The sequence below is a fragment of the Rattus norvegicus genome, chromosome 1 (genome assembly GCF_021556685.1).
Source record: "Rattus norvegicus strain SHRSP/BbbUtx chromosome 1, alternate assembly SHRSP_T2T, whole genome shotgun sequence".
In the NCBI taxonomy this organism is placed as follows: Eukaryota; Metazoa; Chordata; class Mammalia; order Rodentia; family Muridae; genus Rattus; species Rattus norvegicus.
The window spans coordinates 158,882,074-158,907,319 of NC_141534.1; the positions used below are offsets into that span (position 1 = coordinate 158,882,074).

General features: G+C 40.7%; 1 protein-coding gene across 24 annotated transcripts in view; it reads left to right on the forward strand.

The window, feature by feature from the left end:
- Window positions 1-25,246, forward strand: part of Dlg2 (discs large MAGUK scaffold protein 2) — a 2,073,609-nt gene that overhangs the window by 1,917,278 nt on the left and 131,085 nt on the right. For 23 of the 24 annotated variants that reach the window (XM_087586773.1, XM_087586779.1, XM_087586780.1 and 20 more), the window contains 1 exon segment: window positions 5,873-5,987. In XM_087586773.1, coding sequence (XP_087442899.1) covers window positions 5,873-5,987 — 115 coding nt within the window. 24 annotated transcript variants of the gene reach the window in all.

The following is a 25,246-nucleotide window of genomic DNA, read 5'->3' on the forward strand; positions in this document are numbered from 1 at the left end:
TTTCCTGTAGGCAGCAGAATGCAGGGTCCTCGTTGCGTATCCAGTTTGTTAATCTATGTCTTTTTATTGGGGAGTTGAGGCCATTGATATTGAGAGATATTAAGGAATAGTGATTATTGTTTCCCTTTATATTCATATTTGGATGTGAGGTTATGTTTGTGTGCTTTCATTCTCGTTGTTTTGTTGCCAAGACGATTAGTTTCTTGCTTCTTCTAGGGTATAGCTTGCCTCCTTATGTTGGGCTTTACCATTTATTATCCTTTGTAGTGCTGGATTTGTAGAAAGATATTGTGTAAATTTGGTTTTGTCATGGAATATCTTGGTTTCTCCATCAATGTTAATTGAGAGTTTTGCTGGATACAGTAACCTGGGCTGGCATTTGTGTTCTCTTAGGGTCTGTATGACATCAGTCCAGGATCTTCTGGCCTTCATAGTTTCTGGCGAGAAGTCTGGTGTGATTCTGATAGGTCTCCCTTTATATGTTACTTGACCTTTTTCCCTTACTGCTTTTAATATTCTTTCTTTATTTTGTGCGTTTGGTGTTTTGACAATTATGTGACGGGAGGTGTTTCTTTTCTGGTCCAATCTATTTGGAGTTCTGTAGGCTTCTTGTATGCCTATGGGTATCTCTTTTTTTAGGTTAGGGAAGTTTTCTTCTATGATTTTGTTGAAGATATTTACTGGTCCTTTGAGCTGGGAGTCTTCACTCTCTTCTATACCTATTATCCTTAGGTTTGATCTTCTCATTGAGTCCTGGATTTCCTGTATGTTTTGGACCAGTAGCTTTTTCCGCTTTACATTATCTTTGACAGTTGAGTCAATGATTTCTATGGAATCTTCTGCTCCTGAGATTCTCTCTTCCATCTCTTGTATTCTGTTGGTGAAGCTTGTATCTACAGCTCCTTGTCTCTTCTTTTGGTTTTCTATATCCAGGGTTGTTTCCATGTGTTCTTTCTTGATTGCTTCTATTTCCATTTTTAATTCCTTCATCTGTTTGATTGTGTTTTCCTGGAATTCTTTCAGGGATTTTTGCCATTCCTCTCTGTAGGCCTCTACTTGTTTATTAATGATTTCCTGTGTTTCCCTAAGTGTGTTCATGTCTTTCTTGAAGTCCTCCAGCATCATGATCAAATATGATTTTGAAACTAGATCTTGCTTTTCTGGTGTGTTTGGATATTCCATGTTTGTTTTGGCGGGAGAATTGGGCTCCGATGATGGCATGCAGTCTTGGTTTCTGTTGCTTGGGTTCCTGCGCTTGCCTCTCGCCATCAGATTATCTCTAGTGTTACTTTGTTCTGCTATTTCTGACAGTGGCTAGACTGACCTATAAGCCTGTGTGTCAGGAGTGCTGTAGACCTGTTTTCCTCTCTTTCAGTCAGTTATGGGGACAGTGTGTTCTGCTTTCCGGCGTGTAGTTTTTCCTCTCTACAGGTCTTCAGCTGTTCCTGTGGGCCTGTGTCTTGAGTTCACCAGGCAGCTTTCTTGCAGCAGAAAATTTGGTCTTACCTGTGGTCCTGAAGCTCAGGTTCGCTCGTGGGGTGCTGCCCAGGGGCTCTCTGCAGCGGCAGCAACCAGGAAGACCTGTGCCGCCCCTTCCGGGAGCTTCAGTGCACCAGGGTTCCAGATGGTCTTTGGCTTTTTCCTCTGGCGTCCGAGATGTGTGTGCAGGGAGCAGTCTCTTCTGGTTTCCCAGGCTTGTCTGCCTCTCTGAAGGTTTAGCTCTCCCTCCCACGGGATTTGGGTGCAGAGAACTGTTTATCCGGTCTGTTTCTTTCAGGTTCCGGCGGTGTCTCAGGCGCAGAAGTCCTGCCGCTCCTGGGCCCTCCCCCACGGGAGCCCAGAGGCCTTATACAGTTTCCTCTTGGGCCAGGGATGTGGGCAGGGGTGAGCAGTGTTGGTGGTCTCTTCCGCTCTGCAGCCTCAGGAGTGCCCACCTGACCAGGCAGTTGGGTCTCTCTCTCACCAGGTCTGGGAGAGAGTGTTGCTTTCTTACTGTAGAGCCCTACGTTAGCATTATCATACTTCACATCCTTGTAATCTCATATTCTGCAAGCGAAATCCACTCAGGTTCGGACGTGCTCCAAGCTAGATGGTGTAAAGATTAGAATGTTTTCAAAATCTCAGTTGAATGTTTGAAAGGTTTGAAATCAAGTGTGTTAGCAACTTGTCTGAAAAATACTCCAGGGGAAAGAACAGAGTCAGGGGGGAAGCAGTTAAGGAAGAAATTGGGTTGATAAGAGTGGGTGTATTAGCTGTTTGTGTTTTAGCTTGGTGAGTGGATTTTCAATACTTTTTGATAAGACATCAACTTCGGAATCTCACAGTCTGCAAAGGTGTTTAGTTTATTTCTAAAGCCTTTCTAACTATAAGCTTGGTGTATCTCTATGAATTTGAAAGCATGCAACTTCCCCCGCTCCATTTGTATCTGTAAACCTATCGTTTATACACTGGCTAAATTATGTGAGCCTCTGTTTTTGCTTCCAAAAGGTAAAAGGTAAGTACCTTTGAATACAAGTTTCGTGATTGAGCTGAGGGTTAAACTGCTCAGGCAAGAATAGGATAGATGCTAGATAAGGCAAAGGCAGTATAAGTTATGAGCTACAGAGGAGGGCATAAGTATTAGAATATGGCGGAAAGTATTCAGGGTATCTAATGAGCCATGGAGCAATGCAAATGAGCTTTATTATTAAGGCAAGTATCCTGTCATAATACATGTTGTAGTAGTGTGATCCTAATGAGACCCTTAGAGAGAGTCTATTGATGTTCTTAATTGTGTGTAAGTTAAGTGTCAGAACAGTTTTCAGTGCATGGCGTGAGTGAGTTGACGAGCCTAGAGAGCAATAAAAACAGCAAAGTGGCTTGGCAGTGGTGGTAATTTAACAACAACAACAAAAAGTTTGAACTGAAGCCCTTGCTTTTGGAAATGTAGATATATATGTGTGCCCCTTTCCCTCTCTTGCAAATACTATTGAGAATTGGCAACTCCTTTACTCACAGCTATTTGATAACCAGGTTTATCTAGTGATTTGTCTCATTCCCTATTCACTGATCAGTCATTTCGAAAAGGTGCTCTGTACCTCTTATTAACTTTCTCTGGACTCTCAGATTGCACGTCATAAATACAGAATTTCGCCAATGAGACATGGGCTTGTCCTAAGAGGCTCAGACCAATGGAATAGGATAACCACACAAATAATGGCAAGAGGCTGTGAGAGAGTGTCTAATGATCAATGAGGTGATATAGGCCGTGCTGTGATTGTTACAGTGCTATGGTTAATACAGTGCTGCGATGGGGCAGTGCTGTGATTGGCAGAGGCAGTGCTGTGATGGGGCAGTGCTGTGATTGGCAGAGGCAGTGCTGTGATGGGGCAGTGCTGTGATTGGCAGAGGCAGTGCTGTGATGGGGCAGTGCTGTGATTGGCAGAGGCAGTGCTGTGATGGGGCAGTGCTGTGATTGGCAGAGGCAGTGCTGTGATGGGGCAGTGCTGTGATTGGTAGAGGCAGGGCTGTGATTGGTACAGTGCTGTGATAGAGGCAGTGCTGATTGGTAGAGGTAGTGCTGCGATGGGGTAGTGCTGTGATTGGTAGAGGCAGGGCTATGATTGGTACAGTGCTGTGATGGGGCAGTGCTGTGATTGGTAGAGGTAGTAATGTAGCTCACAGGTGAGGTGCTGCTTGTAGATGGTTTTTCATCTTTCAAGTCTCTCTGGTTGTGAAGCAGAGTCCTGTGTCTCCAGGAGATGGAGTGACATTCACGGCTGATGCTTAAGCTTCAGAGAGTAGTCATAGGACATGGATCTGAGGAAGCTGGAAGTTCCCACTCTGTGTCCCCAAACAAATCAACGACTGGTTTTCTTGTTGTTTTCTTTTATGTTTTTGTTTGCTTTTTCTCTACAATGTGGAAATACATTCCTATAATTCTAGCACGGAGAAGACTGAGATAGGAAGAACACAAGTTCAAGGCAGACTGTGCTACATATACACAGCAAGTCCCATGGCAGCCTGAGTTATATAAAAAGATCTATTTTGAAAACATAAAAACATGGGGACTGTAGGACTGTTATGTAACGTATTGACCAGTACCTTTAATTGTGGTGCCATAGCGATTTATTCTAAAAAAAACCACACATACAATAAGATACTTATTTACATCATGAAAAGCAGCACAGACCTAAAACCTAAAGACATGGGGCTAGTTAAATAAACAATGTAATAAAGAATGTAAATAAAGAATGTAATTAAGGAAAATCATGTTTATAGATTTGGTGGAAAGAAACTAGCCATCCATGTTACACATTTAAAAGGGAGAAAAAAAATTAGCCCAATCCATAGATTGAATGAGTGAGTTTGTGTGTGTGTGTGTGTGTGTGTGTGTGTGTGTGTGTGTGTGTGATCATGTGCTAACATACATACTCACATGTATTCCCAATAAGCATTTGGGGAAGAACATCTGTAAGAAAGAAATCTGAGGCCTTTCCATCTCTCTTGTGTGTTTCTGTAGTTGGGGCTTTCATGATATCTCTAGGCTTCATTTTATGACTGAGCAAAGAGATGCCCACAAAGCCCAGTGTGCACTGGATACGGTGTGATCCATTATAAGTATTAGTTGATCCTTCTGGAGAGCAAAAAAACACAGCTAGCTCAGATGGGGTAAATCTGCTGACAATAGTGCTCTTTAGTTTTCCCTTGGAATGAAGTACAGTGTTTTACAGTAAAGTCGATAGATTTTAGATGAACTATTTGATTAAGTCTATATTTTGCTTATTTAGCCATTTAAGGATGAATTATTAGCACAAAGTCTGCCAAATCATGGTAATTCCAGAATGGACTTCAGCACCAAAAATAACTAAACCAACTATTACGTGCCTTTTTAATCTTCAGAGCACGGACATTTGTGTTTTACATTCCGAACTTAGTATTCTGTTAGCTGTTGCCAAGGCTTTTAGGTAAAGCCATCTCACAATTATCAATACGTGCAACATGAAATTAAAAAAAAAAAGTTCTTCCTAGAACTTCTTAATTATACAGTGTTTGAAACACAAGGCTAGAGAGATGGCCCAGCACTTAAGATCACTTGCTGAATTTCCAGATAACCACAGTGTGTATTCATATATAGTCATACATACACAGATAAATAAAAACATATAAATCCTTTATAAAAATAATTTGGAACACTCTAGGAAAATAACTTTTATTACATTGATTTAGTTATCTTTGTTCTCATGAAAGCTGTACACTGAATTGGAAATCAAATCAGTTTTAAATGTGTTCGTGAACAACTGGAGTGGTCACACACTGTTAATGCCAGCACTCAGAGGCAGAGGCCAGCCTGGTCTACACAAGGTTTAGATTAGCTAGGACTACATTAAAGGCCTCTTTCTTAATATGTGTCTATCACTCTTTTTCTGTCTACCTCTCTATCTCATCTCTTTCTGTTCCTCTGTGTCTCTCTGTTGTTCTGTCTCTCTGTCTCTTTGTCTCTGTCTCTCCCTCTTTATCTTTTTTCTCTCTTTCACACACAAACATACTTGAGTAGAAGTGGAACTGAGAAAATCTGATTGAAATTAATAGATCGTGTCCATTTCAGTATCCTAGTTATGATGATGTGCCATAGTTTTGAGAAACAGGAAACTAAGTAAGGGTTGTATGGAATCTTAAACGTCTCACAAGTTGGGAATGTCGGGGTCCTTTTCTTCCTGTGAATCTGTGAGTAAAAAGCACTAGTAAGCAGACCTACTGTTCTGAAGTTGAGCATCTGCCTAGTACTGGGTAAGGAATTAACAATAATGGTGGTCAGTAACCTTGTCTTTACAGCGCGTCTGACTCTCCAAAGGCACAGAACCAAACTTACCATCTTTTTCCTCATTCTCAGATTACGCTCGATTCGAGGCCAAAATCCATGACCTACGAGAGCAGATGATGAACCACAGCATGAGTTCCGGGTCCGGGTCCCTTCGAACCAATCAGAAACGCTCCCTGTATGTCAGGTAGGCATCAGAACATTCTTGAATAGGATGAACTAGTTCTGAACTACTGGCTTAAAAATGTCATTCCTATGTTCCAATTGGCCCATGTTCATCATGCACTTCTGCTCAAAGGGCTTGCATTTAACCATTTCCACATAATTCTTAAAATGTTATTAGGTCAAAACTCTTAACGAATCTTATGTTTTCAATTTTTTTCTCTTGAAAAAGATGAAAAGAGGGGGGTCTGTCTATGTAGCTCAAGTTAACAAATTCTAGAACTTTCTGGTATTAGAAACACAAGTATATACACCATATCCAACTCTCAAATTATTCCTTGATAATATTAAAAATATTAAAATATTAAAGTGTAACATTGGGTGAATTAATAACTGAAACTCTAGATATTTGCTTGCAGTCGGTCTTGGGAGAAACTATTCCTTAGTATTTCCTGAACTTCCAGGGTGAGAGTATGTCAGCTCATAAGTATTTATTAGCAATCAGCTGTTCTGTCCAATAGTTATATGTATTGCTTGTTTTCCTGAATGTTCTGGTGGAAATACTTTTTCTTCAGTAGAATCGCAATACCAGTTGTTTCTCAGACCATAATAGTTTATTTCCCGACTATCTGAAACATATTAATTAGCCCGGTGTGGTAACTCAAACGAAATGGAGGCATGGAGACTACCACAAGATTAAGAGCAACTGGAAAGTGTAGTAAGTTCCATACTAGCCTTGGCTACAGAGTGAGTGACTTGAAAAGGGCTGTCAGCATTTTATCTTCGTGGAAACCTTGAGTGAGGTCTGTAGGTACTCAAGTACAGCATGGTCTACTTCCTAATACTAGCTCCTGTACTGCATCTAAATATCATCTATGTGTGAGTGTGTTCCTGCATGTGGTGTGTGTGTGTGTGTGTGTGTGTGTGTGTGTGTGTGTGTGTGTATCCACAAACATGCACATGTAAATATGCTTCTACCATGTGGGTCCTGGGGACTGAACTATGATCTCCATCTTAGAGGGACTATGGCGGTCAGAATGAATGTATGTACTCTTCGGAGGAAACAAGTCCTCACTGTTTATATGTCCACTGCCAGCTCTGGTCCAGGATCAGCCTGGCAGCTAAGACCACATCTCCTCACCGTGACACATATGCTAAATGATGCACGTGAGTTGGACTTGTCTGAATTCCAAAGGTCTATAAAGTTGACTTTGGCTTTCTTGTGTATCATTCATGGCAACAAGAAAATAAAAGACCAATTTCAGAATTGGCAGGTTCTCAGGGGCCTTAATTTGCTGGATGTTCTGGCCATCATAGAATGTCAGTATATTCTGAAGAGTTTCTATGCTTCAAGACTCTTGGACTTTAAAAAACATGATATATGATGATGACAGACAGACAGACAGATCAATCTAACAGACATATTGTTAATCTGCCAACTGTATTCTAGATTTTTTTTTGAAGTATGTTATTGTCCATGGAAGGAAACATGGAGAACTACCTCAGAAAATGTCTTATAGTGGCATCACAAATGAAATATAAGTTAAGTCAATTTGTATCTATTTTTCTTCTCAATACTTGCGTTATAATCACTAGTATTCATAATAAAAATTATTTTGAAAAATCCAATGTTTTACTTTGGGGTAGCAAACAGGAAAAAAAAAGTTTAGGTAAGAGTACCCAGGCAGGGGGTTGGGGATTTGGCTCAGTGGTAGAGCGCTTGCCTAGCAAGCGCAAGGCCTTGGGTTCGGTCCCCAGCTCCGAAAAAAAGAAAAAAGAAAAAAAAAAGAGTACCCAGGCAAATCAGTCAACTAAATGACTTTATAGACTCAAACTGCAGAGGAAAATCATCAATGTTGATGTTATTAAAAATGGAGTTAATGATGGTTGTTAATGCAGTAGAAAAAATTTGATGAAGAGGAATAGGTTAAAAGTTTTTAAGTTGTAGAAAATTAAATCAAAGGCTATGATACATAAAATCAAGACATATTTGAAAGTATTACCGATTAGAGTCAAATCTTCATGCTGAGAAGTGGTAAACAAAAATGTAATATAAAAGAAAATTGGAAAGTTAAACTGATAGATCATTTTAAAAGCACATTCTTTAGTGAGACTTAAACATACTTCCATATGAAATTTCCCAGAAAAAAATCTCTTTAATATTGAAATCTTGTATTTGGTCTTCTAAAATTCCAACCTGTCATACCTACAGAGCCGGCCTTAGTATCTAAATGAGTCTGAGAGACAGAGTAGTAGAGGAAATAAAGGCCAAGCACAGTAAGACCCTAGAACAAGAACTCTAAGGGCTCCTAGCCTTGTTCTCACACAATGAGTAAAACAGACCAACAAAGGAAGAGAGGATGTAAAAATGGACTAGCAGAGCCCAAACAGAGTCCTTACCAAAAATGTCCCCGGAGACACTTGCCATATCTGGAGCATGCCTACAGGAACTGTACCAAATTTGTCTGTGTTTATTTTAGAACATCAACTACTCACTCTCTCAAAATAAACGAGTAGCAGGGTTTCTTGACTATAGAAGTATAAAGTAATGAGTGTGTCTTTCTGGCCTGCAAGTGACATCTTGGAGTATTATTTTACTTGTCTTGCTTACCTTACTCTAAATGCCAGAAGGAACCTTAGTCATTACAAGGTCTGCTCTGAGGACCAGGAAGCAAACACATTTGCCTGGGAATCCCACAGCTGCTATGACAGTCGACTCTCCCACCAGGCCTACATTTCTGCCCACTTTGTTCCATCTCCCGCCATCTTAGTTCATAGGTTCCAGCTAATGAATATATTTCAGCTGTGGGTGCCAGTCTTTTCTGGCCAGTGCTGTATTGGACACGCAGATGAATGAGGGGTGAAATTCAAGCACACCACTTTAGGGTCATACGGAATATATGTTTAGGCTAGGCTTTCCCTGATATTATCCATATATTTGCAAGAAGTAAAAAAAAAAAAAACCTAAATCAGAGAGTTCACAAAATTTTGAGCTAGGATAAACAATTCAATATTTGCCTAGTTCATATAATTTCTACTTTGTCTTAGAATTTTATACAGACACACACACACACACACACACACACACACACACACACACACACACACACACACCCCACCCTGTTCGGGAGGGTGCAGCATCTCCGGAGCCTTCTGAAGCTGGCCTTATCCCTCTGGTGAACATGATCCTCCCAAGTGGTAGCACTTTGCTTCCCTGAACTCTTGAAATGAGGGAAAGTAACTGGCACTACCTGGCTCAAGCGGAGCTTTAAATTGGCTTAAAAGATTTTCAATCTAGTTGCAATTATTTCACTGGAGTGATGTGGGAGCAGTATACAAATAAAATCAATTGACACTCATAATTCTCTACATATTGTATAGGGGTGATTCAATGTGCTTGCGCTTTGTGACTTTTATGTTTCCTGTGTTGTGGAAGTCTATATTTGAAGTCTTAACAACAGATAAAGTTGGCTGGGGATATAATCCAACAGTATAGTTCTCACATAGCCTGTAAGAGAGCCTGGATTACAAACATAGTACAGAAAAATGAAGGAAACCGAAGTGTTAAAGACACTAATTTTCAGCGTATTAGGCAAGTACATTAGTAGTTCTCCAGTAGACGTACTTAATCCCCAGAGCTGCTCTAATGTGGAGTTTATTTCATGTCATCAAAGCTGTCCACATGAGCAAAAGAGCAAACAGGTGGAGTGACTGAATTCATCTGTTCATAGGTGTCCTCCCATTCTGCCCATCAGCCAGTAAAAAGCAACTTTACAAAGAACATGGCTTTCCTTGCTGCTAAGAGAACTATGGTCAGAGACAGATGGTTTTAATTCCCATAGAGCACAGATGTCTAGAGAAGAAACTTCCTTTAAGGCATTAAAAACACTCAGATAACTGGGAGAAGACAGGAGTTCAGAGAGAAAAACAGATACATGTATCTATCACTTGGGAGTGAAAGGTCACATTGAAGAAAATTTTGCCCTATGTCCATTTGTTAATAAAGGATAGTGAGAGGGTTGGGGATTTAGCTCAGTGGTAGAGTGCTTGCCTAGCAAGCACAAGGCCCTGGGTTCGGTCCCCAGCTCCGGAAAAATAAATAAATAAAGGATAGTGAGACTTCCAGCAAGCAACCAGTGTCTTTACTAGGAACTTGGGTTTAACAATCAGAGCTCTGAGTGCTGCGCTTATCTCTCAGTCATAGAGCATCTTTTAACTATCTGTTCTGCTCCTAAACCCATAATGGGAACAGAGGACTCAGCCAAAAATCATCTTCTGCATACAGGAAACTCACCATCTAGTAGGAATCAGGACAGCAGTTAAATGTAGTGGAACAGACACTACATTTAGACAGAGAAACTTCTGGAGTTTTGACTGCTTCTTCATGCACAATATTTGAGAGACTGTTTCAATATTTTGACGTATAGAATGAAGGGCATTCATTCTTTCTCATGGCCCTGTAAAGAGAAGCATGCCTAGAGAGGAAGGAATTTCGGGACTCAGCAGTACTCTTTTGCTTGTGTATAGTGCAGACATCATTGTTTCCCATTCTTTGTGATCAGCCTCTCTGCTCAGTGATGGTCACAACTGACTGACTTGACTTAATAACTCCTCAGTGGATCATGATGTATGGCTTACAGATACAGAAGAGTTCCAGGTCAACAACTTGGTACCCAGTCAAGCAGGAAAATGCACTTCCCTACATTAGCAATGCAGTACCCCAGGGATCTCAAACTCTTGCTACTGTAGCTAGTTTGGAAGGGGGTTGTGATTGACATAAGAGAGGAAGTAGAAATAGAGGGAAATATCTGTCATGAGGCTTTCTTCAATCAAGTAGCTTTAAAAAATATTTTATTATTCTATAATATTATCTCAGCCCACCTGTCAGGAGTATCCATCCTTCTTTGAGTTAAAGAAAGAGATTCTGCGAAATGGTTCTCTTCAGATTCCCCTGCTTGACTTGACATGGGAACAGACTTTTGGGTCCTATTTAAGATGCCATGGAGTAGTATTTAGGGACACAGTTGTTGGATTCAGTCAAACACAAATACTTCTGTAGTATGGACTTGTCACTCACTAGTTCTGTGACCACAGAGAAATCAGAGTCATCGTCCTTGGCTTAGTTTCTTTGTCTATGGGAATGAAATGGTAACATGCATAGTATATGATAAAGTGACTATGATCATTTAATAAAATACTAAATTTAAATATATGGCATATTGAAAGACATTTATAAATCTTAGTTGATAATCATTATTTATTGCGAAGGCTGCCTGTCTCAACATATTTTCTGTCCACGTTTCGTCCCACTGCTGGGGTGATGAAAAGCGGCTATGCCACTGCTGTCATTGCATGTTGGACTTTAGGGAAACAAAAAGACACTGCTCAGAGGGTAGGAACACAGTCTAAGATGTGGGAAGGTGAAGCTAATGTTTCTTCACTCCTGGGCATCCAGTTACAGCAGCTGGACAACTGCACAGAGAAGTCAGGTAACGAAGGGTTGGGGTCCCCTGCAATGATGAACCAGGGAGTGGGAGCTCCCAAACTCCTGGACATCCAGGTGCTGCTGGGTCTTGAGGAATTGGATCCTGAGGAATAGAGAACGGAGTTAGGGGCCCACGCAGGCTGAGGACGAAGACAAGACTGAGGCCAGGGGAGTGGGAACTCCAGCTTAGCTCATTTGTGATTGTAGCAGCAGTTGTCTGGGAGCATAAAGGAGCAGACTTCTTCGGGAGACTTAGGCTGCAGCTCTGTAGTCAAAGACTTTCTCCATGCTCCCCATGGTGACTCTTGATGAAATAGACAGTCCTTGGTTCCGAACTGTTTCTCGATTGTTCATCGTGGAAAGTAGATGCATACCACCTTCTCAGGGTGGACCAGAGATTAAATGTCTGGAAAGGGAAGGGGAGTTTACTGGCTAAACCCTCAGGGTCTCTAGATACCTCATTAGCATGGAGAACTATGTTTGGGGCTACATCACTGACATGGGGACCATGGTCACATACCGGACCAGAAATCTAGTAGGGAGCAGAGAGATGTCTACCATCTAAGGTGGGTACTTGGGTGCTGGGGTCTCAGGCCCACTCAAACTTACCAAGCTTCCTGGTACAGTCCACTGTCCCCACAGGCAGAGACTGTAGACTTGGTTGAGAACAGGCATTGTTTTCTTAGCACCGAGGTGAAATGTCCCTCCACCTCACTCCAATTGTTCCACTGCATTCTTTCAGCAGAGAAAGGACAAGGTTTCCTGGTGGCCTATGCTCCTTTCTGTCCTCTACACCATGATACCTGAAAATAAGGCCATAGTTCTCTGGCCCCAGAATGCCCAGCTTTGTTAACTTCCTAGTAAGACTTGCCACAAACTCCAGGCAATGCATGGACAAGTAGCAGTCCCACATTCACAGATATCAGCACTGCACACACTCCCATGATTTTTCCTACTGCCACTCTGCTTTCTTTGTGGATTCCGTCTCCCTTTCAATTCTGTTTTGAATGCAAAAGACTATTTCTTTTGTGATTGTTCTTTACTGTACTGAACAGTTTTTCTTTAGATGGCAATTTTTGTTTTATGGTCTATGAATAATGTGGCCAGTAGACTGAAAGTTATCCCCTGCCCCATTGCTTCCATACCTTGTGTAGAAGGTGACTGCCTTATGGCTGTGATAAAGTATCCTGACATAGGACACCTCAGGAAGAAAGGGTTTATTTTGACTCACAGTTTTAAGGTACAGCTCATTATCATTACATATTGTTACAAGTAATGAACTTGACCTAATGGTCATGTTACATCCAGAGCCCAGAAACAAAAAGTAATGAATGTTCTTATTCACCCACCGTTTTCATTTTTATCCAGCCTGGGACCCTAGCCTATGGAGTAATGCTGTTTACAATCAATAAACTCAATCTAGACAATCCCTCACAGGCATGCTCAGAGCTTAATGATAATCTGTCACAGGCATGCTCAGAGGCTTAACTTCCTGGTGATTATGGATGCTGTCAAGTTGGCAATATCAACCATTACACATCAAGTTACTTGTGTCTCGATTTTTCTAGTCAATACGTATATTGTTTGCATTGGTACCCAATGTGCCAGCAGATGTCAAGGATGTCAAGGTGAAGGAGAGTCATAGGTTCTTTCTCTCAAACCTGCATAGTGTCAATATGTTGGTAGTTTATCAACTATGGAGATCATTACTGGAAAGATCATTTCCTGATAAATGATGTGTCACATACCTTAGAATTATATACCTATTTTAATAGCTTTAGAGGAAGGGTTGAAGTGAACATATCATTGAAGAACAGCCTACAAATCCCAGTTAGTCTCTTCATTTTATTGACTTTTTAATACTTGGTATAAAAAGGTACCTTAATAAATATTTATTAAATGGACGAACTCTGCATCTATCTTTCCTATGCAAATGTAGCCAAAGTATTTGAACAAGCTGCTGACAGTTAATTACCAACTGGGGACAAGAAGTCCATCTGTATCTTCAAGATGCAAGCATCGACTGCCAGTACTGCGATTCCAGGAAGCTGTAATAATATCAGGACAAAGGCCTGCTTTATCTGTCCCCCAAACTCTCTGACTTCATTTTATCTAGGGCCTAATTAATAAAAGAATTAACATATACACACAGGCTTGTTAGAGAGAAAATCTGGGATAAGAACAAGGTCTTGGCAAAGTTATCCTTTCTCTTCCAGAAGACAGTGTCTGGATATTCCTTTAGTGGCAGGTTTGGAAAAAAAAATACTATCCAGGATACTTTGCTCTGATTAACTTTTATTTGAAGGAACTATCATTTCTACATTATTAATTATGGTGAGACAGATATACTATATTGTAGTATTACTTTGCATACCTAGAGGATTTTGCTGTGCTAGTCATTTTCCCTTGAACAACAGCACAAACATCTACTCTCTCTTCCATGGACCTATTGGTCAGTGACTAGTCATGGTGGGGAAGAGAGTGTACAGAGGCCAGCCTGGAACCTCGTGTTTTTTGTGTCACAGTCACTTCCAACCTTACCTGATAATGGATTTTATCAAAAGATATAAGGCGAGGTCATGACATTCATGTACTGTGATACAAGGCAAAAAATTTTTCCCTTCTTCCAGCCTTCTACTACTGTCCTTGTGAAAGGTTGCAGTCAGCTGTGTGTGAACTGCTGTTGAGCCCTTGGCACAGTGTTAGCTTATATTTATGATGACCTTCATTTCTCGACTTCTATATTCTTATTTAACAACATTAATATGCTCTGAAGTTGATTGAATTATGATATAGTATGATGCAGCAGAATAGGAAGTTAAAAGCACTGAATTAAGAGTGAGTTTTCTTTCTTAAAATCTTCCAGGGAAGAAGCTAAAAAGATGGCTGAGTTAGTAAAGTACTCAGCACACAAATAGGCCGGCGTCTTCACATCCCCAGCACCCATATGAAATGCTAGGCATGGCAGTCTGCATCTGTAACCCCAGCACTGGGGTCACAGAGACACGAGGATCCTGCGTGATCATTGGCCAATTACTAGACAATAGCTAGCTTGCTATTTGGCGAGGTCCCAGCACAGTGAAAGAGAGTATCTCAAAAAAGGTAAAATGGAAAATTATCAAAGATGATACCAAATGGCAACCTCAGACTGCCACCTATGTGCACAAGTACACACCCAAAAGCCTGGACATATCACACATGTAACACAAAAATGGGGATGCACACACACACAGACACACACACACACACACACACCTTTGAAGAGACTTGGTATGATATGACCTATAGCACTTAAACAGGCTGAATAGAATTTATTGACCAGGAAGTCCAGAGGAGAGGTAGAAAATCCGTGACAAAATTCAGGTGGCAACTTGGGCTACAATAATGAAGGACTCAGGAATTTATGTGCTGGAGCCCCACTATTGACTTCCTTTAAACCTCACAATGGTTTTATGACAGGTACAATTATTGTCCCTGTGCTTAAAAAGAGAAATTTTCAAGGAAATTTGAAAGTCAAAGAGGTTTATAAACAGCCTAAATACACCACTGCTTTCCCCAGTTATGTCTTTGTTTACACTATAGTGCAGTCAAGTTGAAGTTGGCCCTGTAGGAGCACTGCTAACATTCACGGTAATGAAACTAGTGTTTCTTTTACCTTATATATTTAATTTCTCAAGAAAGGCATTTAGGGCAAAGTGTGTAGCTTATTATGCTGGCTAGTTTTATGTCAACCTGACACAAGCTGGAGTTATCTGAGAGGAGGGATCAGGGTTGACAAAATGCCTGTATAAGACTAGGAGGTGATATATACTTGAGCTGATGGTCCTAGGTTCTCTAAGAAGGCAGGCTGAGCAAGTCTTGAGGAGCAAGCCAGTGATTAGCATCCTTCCTTGGCCTCTGCCTCTAGGTTCCCACCAGTTTGGATTCCTGCCTTGGCTTCCCTCATTGGACTGTAATGCAGTGTATTTAAACCAAATATACTGCTCCCCAGTTGCTTTTGATCATGGTGTGTCATCACAGCAATATTATATTAATCCTAATTAAGACACTTACTAACTGCAGACTTTATTTTTTTAAAACACCCTCACATAGCCCAGAATGGCTTTGAACTCAGTATACAGTTGAGGGCTACCTTTACCTTATCTTCTCAAAGAGATGGAATTTTAGAAGTCTATCATCATACCCAATTTATGTAGTGTTATGAGTCAAATGTGGGGTCTTCTGTATGCTAGACAAATACTCTCTAAACTGAGGTATAACCACAGCCCTCAGCTGCAATCTTGACTGTCTCATTTGTAGTATGGACATTACCTCTCTCACAGGCCCCTTAGGATTACTTTGAACCATGTCTTGGAAGGAGCTCACCCTCCGGGACTTATTAAGTAAGAAGAAAGTTCCCTTGTTTCTGTACGTACTTAGAATTTACTTCCTTTAATGGAGAATACATTTTCATTCTTCATTTATACTTTGAGACTCATTATGCTTGCTCTTACAGCCATTTGCATTTTTAATTGTATCTTTAATTGTAGAACAAAGAACTTTATGTTTCAGCAGCCAATTTTATGCCTGAAATAGAAAAGAGGAAGATTCGGGGGGTGGGGGGGGGGTTGCTGTTGTTTTGTTATTTCACCTTCCCCTGAAATCAGTTTTCCACTCATTTTAAAAAGGTTTCAATTTTTAGATCTCTGTAGGAAAGGGAGAGTCTCCTGGGTGACCTTTCCAATGGCACCACATTTCCCTCCAGCCTTCTGGCATATCCAGACTTCATAATTTACTGTTATTGATGGTTGGCCTGTCATTTATGTATTCACTGATTCCTCCCACTAAAGCTTTTCTGAGCCATTAACCACCTCCTTGTGGCTCAGGTATTAACAAGATTAATAAGGCATTTTTCCCTGTCCTTGAGAACCTCAGGTAATTCTATCAATCTAGATTTTGGTTCTTGGTTTTTACCCCATAATAATCATATTGCTAGAAATCTCTTTTCTCCTGAGGAAATGCTTGGGTTTGATGAGCAAAATATACCAGTTCTACAGGGCAGGTAGTTCTGTCTAAGAGAGAGAGAGGCGGGATGAGGTACTCCAAGTTCTCACAAGAAAGAATTACTGAGAGAGGGCATAGAGAAGCAGAAAGAGCTCTCACTTTAATTTATGAAGCAAATACACAATTTATCTTTTTAAAAACGAGTGTTACATTTGTTCTTTGACAATATCCATGTGTATAGAAGACTTTCTGGTTACTGCCTCCCATCTTCTTCACATTCTGACCACCACCCACCACCACTAATCTATTTCTCAGATTCGTGATTTTTAGTTTTCGTTTGTAACGTAGTTTGGCTTCACCAGAACCATCTGTGTGAGCATTGTATAGGAGCTGTCCATTGGACCAAGATAGGGTCACCAGAGGGAACGCAGATGAAAGCAGTAACTGTCATCTCTTTCTGACTGTATCAGTAACAAATAGCTCAGCAGTGAATATAAGACCCCTGAGGCCTCCTCCCTAGGTGATAACTGTTGATAAGCCCGTTCTTGTATGTACCCAGCACAGGTATTCATAGCTGCAATGGGTTCGTTATTGTAATGGTTGTGGCTTACTCAGAAGATGGCATTTCTCAGCCTTCTTTCTATATTTTCTTACTTTCTACTTCCTCTTCTAGAAATCCTCCCTGATCCTTAGAAGGCATTGGACGAGTGTCTTTTTTAGGACTGAACACTCATTCCTCACTTATTCTCGGCACATTGAACAGTCATGAGTCTCTGCGCTCATCACTACTTCCTAGAAAGAGAAGCTTCTTTATATAAGGCTGAGAGTAGCATTTTATGAAAACATAAATATTTAGAAGACAGTTTGACACTATGTCAATTTAGCTAAACACCAGTGTTCAGTTCCACTGCCACGAGCAATTCAGGATCAATGACCTCCCTCATTGTGGGTTTTTGAACAGTGTCTTAGTTAAGGTTTCCATTGCTGTGAAGAGACATCATGACCAAGGAAACTATTATAAAGGACAATATTTAATTGGGAGTGGTTTACAGTTCAGAGGTTCAATCCATTATCATCATGGCAGCACACAAGCAAACATGGTGCTGGAGAAGGAGCTGAGAGTTCTACATCTGGATATGCAGTTCTACATCTGGCAACAGAAAAAGAGGGTGACAGTGGGTCTGGGTTGAGCTTCTGAAACCCAAAAGCCCAACCTACTGTGACAAACTTCCTCCAACAATGTCACCCCTACTCCAACAAGGCCACAACTGATAGTGCCACTCCCCTGGAGACAAAGCATTCAAATCTATGAGCTTATGGGGGCCATTTCCTATTCAAGCCACCATAACCAGATTAACACTACTTGGCATGAATGACCGCTATCAACCAAGCCTCAAAGCCTATCACAGAGCAATTGGTTATCTCGGTAACAGCAGTACCTATATTGTACTGCAGACCCGGCTGTGAACCATACAGACTACAAAGCAAACCTGTGAAGGAGGACAGTTGTCATTAATTCTGGTATTTGAATTATACATACTTAATATTCCTTCAATGAATTTTTTAAACCCTCTCTCTCTCTCTCTCTCTCTCTCTCTCTCTCTCTCTGTGTGTGTGTGTGTGTGTGTGTGCGTGTGTGTGTGTGTGTGTGCACTTGCATATCGCATGGAGTTCTTTCCATTTATGTGTGTCACAAGAGTCAAACTCCACTGTCAGACTCAGCAGCAGACATTTTTAATTGCTCTGCTATCTCGTTGGACCACTGAATGAGTTTTTTAGTGCAATGAACATGGTGATTAAACAGAACATAATATTAAGATGATCAAGGAGGCTGGAGAGTTGGATTCGTTAAGAGCATGCATTGCTATTATAGAGAACCAAAAGATTTAATACCCTCTTTTGACCACTCAGGTAGAGGCGCACTCATGGTACATAGCAATACATTTAAGTAAAACACTCATCATCATCATCATCACCATCATCATCATCATCATCACCACCACCATCATCATCATCACTACCACCACCACCACCACCACCACCACCACCATCATCATCATGTACACACACAACCAAAAGAGAACAATCAACCAACATATACTCTTCAGTGCTCGCTGGACCACATGCACTGCTCACTCCATATCTCTACCTGTCTATGGCTCCTCTGACCCTCTTCTGCTTGACTCCTTAAAGACAATAATTTTAGTCTACACCGTTACAGTGTGGCACATGGAAATTGTTGAGTCGTCCATGTGCTTGATGATTAAAATGAACAAGTTAACTTTACCTAAACTCTCACTTGATTTCCTCACAGCTTGCAGATACCCGAAAAGGTCTCTGGGGCAGGAGAACTGACTAAAATTAAGAACACTGGTTTCTCTTCTAGAGCAACCAGGTTAGTTGTCAGCACCCATGTTGGATGGCTCACAACTGCCTGTTTCAGGGGACTGCTTTTTCTATGATCTGAGACACCTGATTGGCAAAGTACACATATACGCACACATTATACAGATGCATATGCATATACATAGACATATGCAGACATACTCATATAGATATAATAAACAAATCTTTAAAGAAAAGGTCCATGTTCCACTGATCAAACAAATAAAACTGCCTTCTCAAACTGTCTCAGATGAAGCCTTTTAAACCACAACTAACCAACAAAGCTGTATTTATCATTGCTTAGAATAACTATTTCCCATTTTATTATAAATCAGTAAGTACAGTAGCAGTTATGAATAGTCACAAATGCAATCATAATAAAGTACAGCTAGGAAATTGCCTGCTGCATACCAGGTAGGTTTTGAAGTGCTTTGGATGCATTATTTTACTTCCTGTTCACAGCTGTCGTGAAGCAAGTGTTGTGATTAGACCTACCAGAGAGAAGAACGGGCGAGGTCAGATAGGAGCTCCTATGAGAACCTGAGCATGCTGTCCTGTGTCCTTATTCACTGAGCCATATGGCTCGAATAAACAGCTTTCACATGTTTATTTTTATTTAATACAGCACATCTACATGTGGATATTACTTTCCACGCTATTACAGATGAAGAAATGGATAGTTCAGAACACCAAGTTCTCTCTCCTCTTTTCTCAGAGTGCTCAAGTGCTTGACTAAGTCAACTATTTCTTCCAGTTCGTGAATTCACCACCAACACGTGTCCTTTTCTAATCGGTGCCTTGTGTTTTGCTTATTGCCAAAATACATACTACATGAGTTTGGGGTCTTTTTAAGACAGGTTCTCACTCTGTTGCCCAGACTATACTGAAATTCTCAACCCTCTGGATTCAGTTTCCTGAGTATTACGAACAGGTTACAGATTTGTGTCACCATGCCCAACGAGTAGTACATGAGTTTATATGTGATGACTGTGATTGTTATTTTTTTTCTTATTCTTATTATATTATATAGGTGTTCTACCTACAGTTATGTCAGTGTACCATGTGCATGCCTGGTGCCCAGGGAGACCAAAAGAGGGCATTGTATCTCTTGGAACTGGAGATACAGATGGTTGGGGGCCACCATATTAGTGTTGAGAATCAAATCTAGGTCTACTGGAAGAGCATCCAGTGCTCTTAACTCCTAAGCCATCTGTCCAGCCCCTAGTATATAAGTTTTAAAATTTTTATTTATTAATAAGTCTTTGAAAATTTTGTGCATACCTAATGCAGTTTGCTCAATTATAGGTACCATTAACCTCTTTCGGCCCCTCTTCCTACTCCCACTGAACTACATCTTGTTGGGTAGCTCATGGATTTTAATAGAACTCCCCATGCTTCATTAAGGGTTGGAGGGCCTATGGATCATTACCCAGTTACTTTTGATCATATACTCTAGTCTGTGAACTCATGAACATATTCCTCATTTGCACATATTCTCAGACCAACTGCAACAAGTCTCCTGAGCCTCCTCTACCAACCGGAGTCTGAAGTCAGGATATCTCACCATAAAAGAGCACAGTTCAGACACCTTTCACACACTGTTCTTTTTGTGTGACAGGACACCCAGTCTGACTTTTGTCCTTACCTCAACAGTATTGAGGTGCTGTGGAAAATGAAAACACTAGTCAGTGAAAGCACAGGAAGAACGGGCCCCCCATGCAATGTGGCTCACACACTCACAGAAGTGCTGACACCTGGGGCAGGATGCACTGTGTGTTCTCTTTAGTGTGCAACATAACAGGTGCCAATGGCAAAAAAACCAAGACTGGGAGTGTTAACAAAGATCCAAGCTTTGCCATTTGCCTCAAAGTGTGCTTTATATGATCATCCATAAACTTACCTGTGACGTGTAGGAGTGCTCTCTCCCGGCACCTAGTCCTCGGAAGTCTTTAAACCTCCACCTTCTTGGAGCTTTCCATAGCATTTGGACTGCTGCCTCCATGGAGATAAAGCTTCCAAACTTTAATTGGCATCATTACCTTACATCACAATGGCAGTATGTGACAGTCTTTCTATGCCCTTCCTTCCCGGACCCGATGCATCACCTTTGTCCTCAGCATTAAATTTTTTTATTAAAAATGTCTCAGAGGACTTTGAGAGTCACTTGTGCCAGTTGGGTGGGCTGGGGTTTGGCCTGGTTTTTCCTCAGTATGGTCTTCAGTGCAGATTTCTCCTACCAGAAACATCAGTATTCGTGACAGGCACCTGACATGGGATTAGCAACTCGGTCAATTAAGAAACCGAAAAACAACAGGTCAATAACAATGCATACTTTAGTTGAATGTTTATTAATGCTGCCATTTTAAAGAAGAAAATATGTTTTTGATACAAAGAGGAAAAAATGGTATTTGAGCATCAGGGAAAGTTCTCTATTTTATGTTTATATTTTTAAAGCCTTACTAGATGAATCTTCATTTTTTTTCCTGGAATGTTTTTATTCTCCTTGACAACATCCCTTGATAATGCCTTATCAAATAACAAACAATGATAGGAAATCACTTGGTTTTATATAATTTTCAAAAGTAGCAAGTCAGTAGCTACTTGACTTTAAAAAAATGAACTCCATAGATTCAAAAATGCTCTAGAAGGTTATAAAAAGTGCGAATTTCACTGTATGGAAGGATAAGATCGAAGGTCAAACTAACACATCTTTGAACAAACTCTATTCAAGCTACAGTTCCCTGCTCATTTCATTTGTTTGTGGGGTTGCAGGTAAACTCTGGGCCCTCATAGTTGCTAGGCAAACTCTCTTATTCCCCAGCCTCAAAAGAAATGTTCTACTCCCTCCTTACCATGTTTGTCTGCAAACATTTGATGCATGACAGTGATCTTTCCTGCTCATTTCTTCAGCTGAGAAGCAGATAGATGTATAAACAGAGTTACCTGAAATTGAGATTCAGATCCGGGGATATAACCTGACCTCTGATTCCGATTATCTGGGTTGCTCTAACCTGGACAGATAGTTAATGAGGGTCAAATGGACCAGGAAGTAGAGAGGATGTGAAACAATGGTCTCCTCCCCACTTCACCCCCACACCTGTATTCATCCACCAGGCAGGAAAGCTGAATGAGAAGGAGCCTGCACTGTTCAGAAAACAGTACAATCCTTTCCCATTTGCTTTTTTTTTTTTAATGTAGCTCTTCCACAATAAGTGAATTTCGGCCCTAATTTCTGATCCTAGTCATGAACTTGTTAGAGCTGGCAGCACTCATCATTGCAGTGTAAGTTGTTCAGTTATAAACAGGACGTACCAATAAAGGGGCCGCCAGAGACTTTGGCATTTAAGGCATTGATGGTAGGTGTTCTTCAGTCATCCCAAGAGGAGGACTAGTCATTTCCAATGGATGTAATTTGTCTCAATTTGGAATGTTCCAAAGAGTCAAGGGACCAAATATCAGCTGAGTTACCTCTGTTGCTGGTGAAGACTACTTCCTCCCAGGATACTGTACCCCTAGTGATATAGTAAGCATCAGTCATGAGAGAGGCCAGATTATAAACAGATGCTTCACGTTTTCTGTGTCACTCAGGGTAGTTTCGGTGTGTTAGTCCGTGATCATCATGGTGAGGGAGCATGGCAGCAGACAGGTAGGCATGACACTGGAGCAGTAGCTGAGAACTTATATGTTCAAAAAAACAACCCCAGGGCAAGTGGGGGTGGGGTGGAGAGAGAGAGACAGACGGGGGGGGGGGAGAGACAGACGGGGGGTGGGGGGGAGAGAGAGAGAGAGAGAACACTAAATGGAGAATCTCCATATCTTTTGTATCTAAAATCTTATGTTAGAGTTTAGAAATTAAGGTAAACATTGTAATGGCTAGAGTATTTAATTCTGAATCCTTTGGTTCTAAAAGGCTATACATCTTTGGAAAGCATTTGTTTTATGATTTATGAGTCAACCTAGCTCTTTTGAATTCTCTTACTCCTTATAGTTCATGCCATTCTTTTCTAAAAATGGGAAACTGCTGGCTAGGTCTATGTCAACTTGACACAAGCTAGAGTCATCAGATAGGAAGGAGTCTCAGTTGAGAAAATACTTCCGTAAGACTATAAGCAGGTCTGTAGTATATTTTCTTAAGTCGTGATTGATGTGGGAGGGCCTGGTCCATTATAGGTGAAGCCACCCCTGCTCTGGTATTCCTGGGTTCTATAAGAAAGTAGGCTGAGCAAGTCATGGGAAGCAGGTCAGTAAGTCCTCCATGGACTCTGCATCAGCACCTGCCTCCAGGTTCCTTTCCTGCTTGGGATTCTGTCCTGACTTCCTTCAGTGATGAACTTCAATGTGGAAGTGGGAGCTTAATAAACTCTTTCCTGCCCAACTTGGTTTTGGTCATGGTGTTTCCTTATAGCAATAATAGTAACCTTCACTAAGACAGGATCCCAGACCTTTCTGCTAATAATTTGATACATTTCAGTGATGTTTTTTGAAAGTCAAATGAATTTTTCATCATCAAAATAACAATCATATATGATTAGGAAAATTACTCTATTGTTATTTAGTCAAGACCCTGCACTAAAGGTATAGTTTCTCTGTGCAGAACAAAGGAAAGCATTCCTACCAAGCAGTGTGTCTAATGAATACTCCTTCTGATCTTCATAGGGTAATAACTATTCCTCAAAATACCTAAAATTTCTAAAAGTTCTTTCCCCCATCTCTTCTGTTTTGATCGACTACTACCATGGTCCTTCCACTTCCACATCATACCCTAAACTCCTGTCTTGCAGTTAATGAAACCAAGAATAGGGTGCTTACATCACTGTTGGTGTTCACACAGCAAAGGAAAAGGAAAAAAGTGATACAAACCTGGGTTTACCTGTGCTGAATTTCTACTCTTAGCCTTAATTTCCAGGCTTATTTGTTCTTAGTTGCATCTCATTTCATGCTTGGTCATGAGTTGTGCTAGCTGCTGAATGTGCCGCTTCCTCAAAGGTGATCCTTAGCAAGTAGATTAAAATGAAGTTATGCTGGCTTCAATGGAAATCATAGGGTAGAGGTCCCACCCTGCCTTAGCCATGGCTCCTCAGCAAAGGTGTTTCCTGCTGGAGTGCCGTGCACAGGAGGCTGCACTAGAATTTTCTTCCAAGATTGTAAGATGCAGTGGACAGGGTATGAATTTGAGTTGTCTCAGTTTTGGTGACTGCTAATTACAAAGTGTTATGCAGGATATCAGCGATGCAAAGAAGAATCAAATATGCCCTCCAGGATCCAGGTACAACTAATTTTTTAAAAAAAGTGAAGCTAGTAGACTGTTATCCTGAGTGCACAGGAAAATTGAAATATTTATAAGATTAGCCATGGAGGAGCCTTGTATTCTAGATTCTAGAAGTAAAGGGGAAAGGTCATCTTTAAGAGTGTTGCCTACCTATAGAAAGTAGACACATCTATAGAATTAAACTCTAAGTCTAGAATATCAAATCACTCAGACACTCACCTGTTAGTCCAGGACATAGTAGGATAGGCAAGCAATAAATAAATAAACAAACAAATACATAAACAAGCAAAGCCTGGGGTTTGGAGTGAAATGATATGTAGACCTAAATCCTAGCCTTCTGGAAGAACTACTAGTTCTTGGCCTGTTTGAAAAAAAAAGGAACCAAATAATAATAATAATAAAATGGAAGTCAATCCTGACTCAGCCGCTAACGTTTCTTTTTCTGCAATCCCTTTCTGAGCCTCTGCTTTAGGGAGAAGATGAAAATAATAAACACACAATCGTAGGCTTATAGCAATTTTTGTAAATCACCATGCATTTTATACACATACCTAAAAAGCAGTTAAAGAAAGGAAATTTTGTAGGTTTTTATTTTCCAGTGTTATTACCTTGATATCAAAACTTTACAAGAGAATTATAAGAACAAAAATTACAGGCTGATTTCTCTTTAAAATTTAATATGAGATCAAAGTAAGATATTAGCTCAGTTAATGCAATAATATGTAGGAAAATAATAATTACAGAAATAAGAGATTGTATTACCTACTCTATCCCTCATTCTGGGATCCATTAAACTCTTAGCTTCAAAGCAAATGCTCGACGGCTGAGCTACACTCCCACCCCTAAAAATACTGTTAACATTGGAAAACGACAGCATTAGTACAACCAAGCCAGAGCAACATGACCCAGACATTACCGCAAAGACATTCAATAAGAAACAAGGCACCAGTGGAAGGAGAAGCCCTTGGTCCTGCCAAGACTGAACCCCCAGTGAACGTGATTGTTGGGGGGAGGGCGGCAATGGGGGGAGGATGGGGAGGGGAAACCCATATAGAAGAGTAGGGGGAGGGGTTAGGGGGATGTTGACCCGGAAACCGGGAAGGGGAATAACAATCGAAATGTAAATAAGAAATACTCAAATTAATAAAGATAAAAAAAAGAA